Genomic DNA, 9787 nt, shown 5'->3' with positions numbered 1-9787 from the left:
TTGTTATTAATAATGATTTTTATTCTTTCTTGAGCAGCAGCTTGGATTTTTGGTTTGTTTCTTTGTTGGCTTTTGTTAATTTTTTTACCTTGTGGATGCTGTGTATTTTAAAGAAATAACTGGTCCTTCTTCACTTCTACTGCTAGGAAGCTTGAACAGTCAAAATAGGGTTTCCTCTGTATCACTTGACGGTTTGCATTTCATGTTCAAACTTCACATGAGGCTCATCTTACTTTGTTTACTTGGCTTTTTATATTTATGATGTAAAATTTATTGTTTCTTTCTAATATTGCTTGCCTAGAATATGATTGCTTAGAGTTTAGGCTATGAGAATCAGAGATGAGTCTAAATCATAGTTCTTCAACCTTACTAGAGGTGCAACATTAGTTCAATCACTAACTTCTTTGAAATTTGGGTTTTCACCTATAAAATAGAGATCACTGTAATATGGACCTATTAGCACTCCTATGAGTAGTGAATAAGACACAGCATGTAAAGGCTCAGCCCAGGGTTTGGCATGTAAAAAGACCCCCCTTCAAACAGCTATTAATATAGTACAGTCATGTGCTGCATAAGGATGGTTTGGTCAACGACCAACCACATATATGATGGTGGTCCCATCAGATTAGTACCATATAGCCTAAGTGTGTGGTGGGCTATACATCATCTAGGTTTGTGTAAATACACCCTAGGGTGTTTGTACAATGACAAAATCACCTAGCGATGCATTTCTCAGAATGTACCCCTGTTGTTAAATGACACATGACTGTAGGATCATCATCATCATTACTATATGATCATCAACCATCATCATTATTTTTATCAACTCCCATTCTCTTGTTATACTTCATCTACTTTCTTTTAATCATTCTGTTCCTCTTCTTAGATTAAAGGTACTTTGAAACAAGACAGGATACAGAATAGAGAAGTAAATAAGACAAGTATGTACAATTTATTAAGACCCTAAATGTAAAACTGATAAGCTAAGGATGTTGCTGTGTATCTGGTTTGGAGCACATAGTAGGACTCCATGGTAGATGGGGAAATTTCAGGTGACTTCCAGAAAAAAACTGATACAACACAAATGATCTATGCGATTGGGCTCTGGGAGAAAGACAGGGTAACATTTCTTAGCTTAGGGAAAAAGTCTATTGCTTACTCATGATCAGAGATTTAAAATAGGTGTCAGCCAACCGATGGGCAGCCCCAGTGACTACAGAAAAGAGAAACTGGGCTTCGGTGCTACAGGAGGGATACAGATTAGAGATAAGGTGCCATGACAATGATCTTTTCATCCATGCCTCCATTTTCATCAGCCAACTGAAATGGAATAAGAAAAACCCTCAGGGTTGTGAAATCACAACCAAAATGTGTTATTTCAAGAAATACTTAGAGCCGATCTAAATGGTGTATATCTAAGCCACTTTAATTTGCATTGGACTGAAACTTGGCGTGTTTCTCAGTCCAGATGTAATTTATTTAAATTCCTTTAGTTGTTTTTCAATTTAGAAATATGCATAGACATAAAATCTTGCATGTCTCAAATTTTTTTCTAGACATTTGTAAATTAAAATTAGCTAAATTATTAAGCGGATTGTTCTTAAACTGAACGGAGGATGGCTTTCATTTCTAATGCCAAGAAAAGAAAAGTGTGGTAATCAGTGGAATGAGGGATTTCCTGGTGGTACTTTTGGCCTGAATGTGGGATTCAGCCCCTTCAATGGGTTTCTCAAGTAACTTAATAACTCAAAGTATATGTGAGGTTTTTGTTTTTTAAGACTTTTATAATCATTTGGACAGACACAGTGAAGAGTTATCCTCCACAGGATACAGTTTTCCACCAAGGAATCCCCATTGACCATTTTGGTCCTCAGTCCTTCTCCTCCTGAGCCTCTAATGTGTTTCTCTCTATCCTCTGCCTCTTTGCCCCCCACCATTTGTTTCCTCCCTCCAGGTTTCCACCTCATTACATCCTCAATCCCCCTTTTCTCCCTCCCCCTGCCTCTTACTATGCAGGGCAATTTGATGAATATTCTTGGCTATTTAATCATTCTGAGCATTTCAGCTTTCATCCCAATTATTTTCACTGGGCCTTTCTTCTGTATAAATGTGGGTTTCTCCAGGGGGAGGAGTTCTGGTGAAAAGGATTTTCTCACAAATGTACATAAACTTACATACTCTATTTGAATGTGTGTCTTTAGGCATTTGGCCTGGATCATGGTTTGAACACCCAACTCCTTAGGGTATCTTGAATTCATGAAACTTGGTGGGCTAAGAGAATGGTGCTGTAGCCTTTTGCATTCTGAAATATTGTGCTGGCATAACAACATGGCTGAGCGGAACATGATCATGGGCCACATGAGAGATCAGTTTATAACTCTTGGCTTATAAGAACCCTAAGGGTTTTCAGCTGCAATAATCAATGCTTTGGATTTATCACTGCTTTGATAAAAAATCTATTTCTATTGCAGGGGGTTCTGTGAAGGTAGGAACTTGGTCTGATGTGTTTACTGCTGTCTCCTCAGGCCTTAGGGCAGTACATGGAACATAAAAATTTGATGAATACATGAATAATACAAGTTAAAGTCTTCATCAATCAGGACAGACTATGTTATGCCACAATAACAAGTAGCCCCTGAGTCTCAATTGCTCTAAGAACAAACTATTGCTTATTCACTATGTGCATCCATTACGGGTTGGTAGGACTAGGGGAGAGCCTCTGCTCTGTGTAGTCACTCAAGGATCCAGCTGATAGTGCTAGTCTCTGTTCCAGAGGCAAAGAGAGATGTGGAGGGTGTCGCTTCAACAATTAAAGGCTCCAGCCTCAAAGCAATACCATCAGTTCTGCTTACACCTCATCGGTCAGAACTTTATAGCTCACACAACCAGGAAGTGCAATTCTACCGTGGGCAGAAGGTGGAAAGGACTAACTTCTTCGAAAAGTGTAAGAGTAGCTTTGTTTTGAATTGGGAGAATGGACGAAATGGTCTTAAATGTCAATATCTGTTGATGCTTCTATTATTAGGACAAATGATCATTGGCTGTTATACAATGGACTACAAGGTACTTGGAAGAAAAAATGTTGAACAGTGTTGCTATCTCGTTCCAACACACACACACACACACACACACACACACACACAGAGTTACTTAAACCTGAAAGAGCAAGTCTTTTTTCCATTCTTTTTTTTTTTTAAATTTTCAGCAATGCCTGTCTCAGTGCCTTGGATGTAATCCATTAGTACATGTTTCTAGTTTACTAAATTGAACTGAATTGTAGGTAGGTAACTATGTTGGGTGTCAATTTAATCCCTAGAAATGAAGAACATAATGGTTGCAGTTTTTCAAAATGGTAACCTTAATTAGTGAATGTGAACTTCCTTTTAATTTTTATGCATTAGCATAGCAAAAACAAAACCAAAAAAATCATAGAGTAAAGACTATATTCCAGACTTCTATATTTCAAATGTATGGAATGTACTTAACACATGCCTCGTGAAAGAATAAATAATTTTTTGAGATCGTCTTAATGCTAAAGAAATAAGAAAATGTAATGGTTAATTTTGGGGGGTTGTTTTTCCCATAAGGTATTTTGTCCAAGTGTTTAAGAGATAGGCTCTTGAGCCAGACCACTGGGGTGTGAAACCTGCTCTATCACTTACTATACTCCCTTAAGCAAGTTTCTTAATCTCCCTGTCCCCTCTCGGGTTCCTTATCCATGAAACGGAGATAATAATAATAATACTTATCTTATGAGGTTAGTAAAAAGGATTAAATTACACCTTACAGGCAATATACTATAAAGTAGTGCTAGCACATGGTGACGGTTTAATAAGCATTAGCTGTTGCTACTGCTCTTATTATTATTTTTGTCCTGATATTGCACAGTTGGCATGAACTTTCTGTATATACTCACCAACACAACAATAATAAACCACAGAAATGAAACATGCAATACCAACTAGAACTTTGACGTCCTTGACTTATTTTTAACTCTAAGATTAGCATTTACTGTTATCTTGAGATTTGTTTAGTGGTAAGGTTTAATAAACAGTTGTTATGTTACAAAGAGCTATTACGTGCGTACTGTGCAATGTGAAAGACCCGTGGGAAAGACTGATTAGTCTGAAGGGTCCCTCATTCTCTCACTCTCCGTAACAAGAGAAAAGAGAATGGCTTCCAAAGACGCATTGCAGCATGGAAACTTCTTTATAATGCTTGTGAAAGGCGCAGTATTCTGAATCATTTCCAAAGGTTTTCAGGGAAGGAAAATTATGAAAACTAGCTTGATTTGGGAAATAATATGAAAGACTAGACAGTATGATCTAGTACAGTGGAGATCAGATCGATGTTGTTCTCTGCCTTGTCCCCAAGCATTTAACACACAGTAGGTGCTTTATAAGTGATTCCTGAAATAACTGAATGAGTATTTCCGAGAATCATTGCCAGTGCAGTCTATAAGTGAAAACTAGGTCATCGTATATGCATCGTTGATGTCAGGTACCATCACACTATATTTCCAAAGAAGAAAATGTTCACGCCATGGCACTAGAAACGAAATGTTGACCTTCTGAGTTTTTCCTCTCCCCATCCCGGCATGCAATTTGAAGGAGAGAAAAATTTTAAAAAAAAGTGCCTTGGGCATATTTCTTTGTCAAAACCCAGCCTTCGATGCTGAAAATGACATATTTCTATTTATTAAACATGTTCAAAAAACTCAGAAGGTTTTTATTGGGCTTATTCATATAAACATCTATCTTATATTCCGGGTATACCATATTCCCAGATTTAGCTGCCAAAACAATCGATAGACTTAATTTATATAAACCTAACAATATTTATGGTTAACTTACTGGCTAAAAGAACATTAAGAGGTAAGAAATGGGTTATATTTCACTTTCTCATTTACTGTTAGAAGTATAACACCTATTAACACTATCAATATTTTGCAGAATGCTTTTTTCTTTTGTTTCTCCTTCCCTCTTTACTCTTTCGGCAAATGAATGGTATCAGTAAAATGTCTAACATAGCATGCCAGACAACATAGTGTTAAAGTGCTGCTTGAGTTGTTGAAGAGTTAGTGGGCAGGTATTACAATACACCGTGGCTGTAATAGAGGGTAATGTCACTTTAAGACATGTGATACTTTACAGACGAGGGATGTATTGAAACAGACTACTGCTACTTACAGCACCAGCACCGTATAGCAGCCTGGCTCCTACATCTTGCTGCCTTACTCTGCCCCGAAAGCACTGGAGTGGGGATGGTCCGTCATTAACTATAAACTGATTCTCATCAGGAAACTGCACATTATCTCACCATCACTTCAAAGGTCTCGTCAGGCAGAGGTGACGCCAGGAGATGATTTAAAGGTGAAAATGACAAGGTTTCCACCCCTCAAACCTTGGCTCCTTTTCTGACAATACAGTCTGAATGAACCCGATGTCTTCTTTACTGTGGAAATAGCATCGGAAGAGAAAAATATATTTTTTAATCCTGATAAAGAAGATTACTGGGAAGCTCTTTTTTAAAAATCTCGAATTGTGGCACAGATGGATTTTAGAAAGTGTTAGAGCTTTCCAATGAACACTAATAGAGTACTCTGCTCTTGGCTGGATTTTTCAGGTAAGAAGCCTCTTTAAGGATTTAAGATTCAGAAAGCAGATTTGTAACCTATTCAGTTATATCTAGGGAACTATGTAAGGCTGGATGCATTATTTGGGGGAAACACTGATTAACATAAGGACAACCTCTTGGTAAGACAGCGAGCAGTAAGAGCAAGATGCGGGAACCTTGGAAGTAAAGCTGAGAATTAAAGAAAGTTAAATGGAAAGAAGGAAAATATTGAAAACATCAAGTCACAGAAATCTTTTGAGTGCTAAGATCTATGTGGGTGAAGAAATGAGCAAGAGAAAGCAGAGTCATTGAAAAACTGTTGAGTTTTGATTGTGGTAAGCTTTTTTCAAGTTTAGATGAATTTCTAGTGCATTTTAACTGAAATTCTCAAGCAGTCAACGCATGCCACAGTCACCTCTGTTTTGTCTTTCTATAATTTGCAGGGTATTTTGAAAAGGCCCCCAAATGCATTCATTTCAGGATTCACAGGAGGGGTGTTGCTATTTATCTCTATTGAAGAGAATGTATCTATATTATGCTGATAGTTCTGAAGACAATCAGGCTAAATCTGCTGTATACAAAAGTAAACAGTGGGCAGTGAAACTAATTATAAAGTGAGTGGTCCATCTGAATCACAGACTGGTGCATGAAAGGCACCATGCTGTTGAAAATAATGTTTTCCTACTTTGCACTTAATTATGGTTGTCACCATTTGCCTATTACAGTCCTAAAACCCTTCTTAAAGTCTACGTCTCTCTCCTAAAACCCATAAATTATCCTGTATTATGCCTGTATACATATATATGCAATGTATATTTTTGCCTTCTGAACATCACAGTTTTTGAAAGAATACCAATTTCCATGAATAAAGAAGCCACACTGGGAGGTCACTAGCAGCTTTTAAATGTACAGTTGAAATACCTGAAGTGTATGATTTGACAGTGGAAATTAAAAGAAGGAAGAAACAGTCTTGGTTCCAAAGCTCTCTCTGTGAAAGAGAAAAGCATATACTTAACTGGATTCTTGTATAGAAAATGCTTCCATATCACTGGCTGACTAAGGACGATGTTTCAAGTTTGATTAATTTGGCAATATGAAATGCAGCATAAGGTGTTGTTTAAAAAATTGGACTATACGTAGCACAGTTGAGCCTTTGTAGCTCCTAAGATCCTTATGGGTGCAGAGAAGACTGTGAAAGTTTCAGCGCCTAAGAGGTGTATGTTCATCCATAAATACATACACCACCTGTATATGCATATTCATCAACCCTGTACAACAAATGCCACAATGGGATCTTAGGAGGCAAAGCAATATTGTAAATTATGGCTCGCTCTAGGAAAGCAGCCTAGATCTTGCATCTGAAACTCATTCTGGCTGAAGACAATTCCTTCTGGTTTTAAGTCCAGCCCAAAAGACCGGTTCTATCAGGAGATTACAACATGCCTCTGAGAAATGATTACTTAGTTTAGAAGACAGCATACTGATTAAAAATTCATGACTGTAGAATTAAAAAAAAAGAATCCACTCTTTCCTTTCAGGCTTATGTCAGACTTGCAATGAAGTTAGAATGAACAGGAGTATGCAGCTTTTCAATGCCTGGAATAACTATGGCTTAAAGATCATTGTGTAAAACAGGATGTTTAGTCAGGATACATGTTTCAAACTGCCTAACTGATCGTCAAAAACTTTCATTTATTTTTATATTTTGGCAATCCTTGGAGTTTGGTTTTGCAGAATTTCAAAAATGAATTCATGATCTCCTGGAGCGTGCCTTCCCTCAATCTCACTTCACGGCGTGACCTCTGCTGGGTCATTAATTCCAGCCAGCAAAGTAGCAGAGGGACATGACGTCTGAGACCCCCTTTCTCTTGTCAGTGGGACTGACTGAGCTGGGGGCTTGAAGCCAGCGGTAATCCTTCCTGTCTAATGTTCTCTTTAGAGAATGGCAATGGTCTCTGCGATGTCCTGGGTCCTGTATTTGTGGATAAGTGCTTGTGCAATGCTGCTCTGCCATGGATCCCTTCAGCACACCTTCCAGCAGCACCACCTGCACCGACCAGGTAAGTCCGGAGCTGGCTCCACTGCAGCCTCCTGTCTTACTGCTGTCTCCTTAACAGATGGTTGAAGGCAAGTGACAGAAAGTGCTACAGTGTGGGCAGCTTCCCTCTGAATTCCAAGACGTATTGTTGGTTGGATGCTTTGGGGAAATGGGGGATACTAAAATGCCTTGGAGGTGTTTCTATTAACTTCTCATAAAAGGTCATTTTCTCTGAGTCCCCTCACCACCTTGCACAGACCTTAAAAGGTTTTTTGGTTTTGGATGCTTTGGCCAATTGCAAAATATTCTGCAAAAGGTGGGATAACTTTCAAGACTTGAGGATTTTTTTAGGGACGCAAAATATGATCTTTGCAACTAATAAAATAATGTGTGTATGTTCCTGGGAGGCATTTTTATCTAGTGTAGATCCCATAATCTCCGTGTGTATGTGGCTAAGGATTTTGTGGGGATGTTGGTGCCAAAATTAACTTTGGAGGTAGTTTGTCAGTGAAAAAGAAATTAAAAAGTAACTTACTATTTCTTGTCTGGTTTAATCTTTCTCCTTTTCCCCTTCCTTCACTCTCTGTTCTTCTAGTATGGTCGGTGGCTTTTTTTTTTTTTTTTCTCTCTCTCTCTCTCTCTCTCTCTCGCCAGTATGAGGGACAAGTTCCCTTTATCTTGATTTTTTTCATATTGAATTTTGAGTTCCTGACGCATTTTGCTTTCTTCGTTTTTCCGTTCAAAGTCTATTTCGTCCCCTTCCATGGCCTCACGCTTCAGTCTGGATTTTTCTTTCCTTCTTTGCCCCTCCAGCTTTCTCATTACTGTCCCCCAGCTTGATTGTCCTTACCCGCCCTGGTTCCCGGAAAGATTTCCTTCCATTTTCTGTTTAGCTTCAGCCTTTGCATCCGTTTACTCCACCCTCCACCTTCATCCACCCGACTCTCCACCTCCCCCTCCCATCCGACCGCCAAGTTCGGGCTCTGGGGACCAGTTGCGCTCCCAAGCTTCCGATCCTCGCTTCTCCAGTGCTCCCAGCCCTCCATACCCCTCTCCAAATCCATTCCTGGCCTCCTCCCATGCGCTGGCTTCCTCCAGCTGCGCGGTCCAGCCTTTCCCTGGCTGCGCAGCCGGCCTGGGCACCGATCCTGGGCTCTTCCGCACAGTCCTCCAGAAGCACCTCCCAGGGCGCTGCTTGCTGCCTCCAGGGGTTCTGCTTCCCGGCTCGGGGCAGGATCCAAAGAGCGCGGGCGCAGCCCGGGGTCCTCCTGCGCGTCCGCACCAGGCTGTAGTCGAGCGCATCAGCTTGCTGCTTGCTAGAGCCTGGGTCGCCCCTGGAGGAGAGGCGTGTGGAGGGGCTGAGTTTGGGGCAGAGGCGGGGGGCTACCTCTGGACCCCTGCCACCTTCGTTCCCCACGCCCTGGGTTGGGGAGGGAAGGCGAGGGGGCGCTGGTGCCCCTGCAGGTGGGCGTGGGAACCGCTCTGCCGCTGCTGTGCATTTGTGTTTCTGCCTTGTGTGTCCTGAGCCTGGAGCGCGCACCGCCGGACTCCCCCAGGCTTCAGTGCCGGGGCGGAGGAAAAACAAACGTGGGTTCTGGAAGCCCCACGTTACCTCCAATAGGTTAATCACCAATCTGTTTGGCAAAAATGCCTTTGACATGTTAAATAATCATACAAGTAATACGGGGAATCTGCAGTCACTGTAATACTTAATAAGAAAACATAACAAAAATAACTATTGTGAGTGTTTTAGGCACGCTCCCAAGGTTAATACATATTGTCTGGCTTAATCGTTATACAAGTAGGAGTAAACCCCCTTACCCCCATTGCCCTGAGGGATTGGGTGACTTGTTTGAGACCACGCAGCCATTAACTGCCATTGGAAGTCTGTCCCAAAGAGGACATAATGTCTCCCGGTGCACAGAATAATCGTACCAAGTAGGATCTTTGGGGAGGTGTGAGCTCTCTCGCGTAATTTGTGAAAACTTTTAAGTTATATGAATACATGGACTCTTTTGAACTGCAAACCCATTCCGAAAGGTAGCGGCTATGGCAGCACGTGGTGATGGCAGAGCTCAGGACTGGGCATCTACTCTGTCACTTAACATTAGTGATGTGACCTTGGGCAAAGCA

At 40.6% G+C, this 9787-nt stretch overlaps 1 protein-coding gene across 4 annotated transcripts in view; it reads left to right on the top strand.

Moving 5' to 3' along the window:
* The first annotated feature begins 5149 nt into the window (after positions 1-5149).
* Positions 5150-9787, top strand: part of TAFA1 (TAFA chemokine like family member 1) — a 466057-nt gene continuing 461419 nt past the window's right edge. For 2 of the 4 annotated variants that reach the window (XM_070493148.1, XM_070493146.1), the window contains exon 1: positions 7423-7676. In XM_070493148.1, coding sequence (XP_070349249.1) covers positions 7559-7676 — 118 coding nt within the window. In that variant the 5' untranslated portion in view covers positions 7423-7558. Of the gene's footprint in view, positions 5626-7422; positions 7677-9787 lie in introns of those variants that run through there. The other 2 variants (XM_014836080.3, XM_070493147.1) reach the window with 2 other exon arrangements.

This window comes from Equus asinus, chromosome 21 (assembly GCF_041296235.1).
Source record: "Equus asinus isolate D_3611 breed Donkey chromosome 21, EquAss-T2T_v2, whole genome shotgun sequence".
Taxonomy (NCBI): Eukaryota; Metazoa; Chordata; class Mammalia; order Perissodactyla; family Equidae; genus Equus; species Equus asinus.
This window is presented reverse-complemented; position numbering and strand designations above follow the sequence as displayed.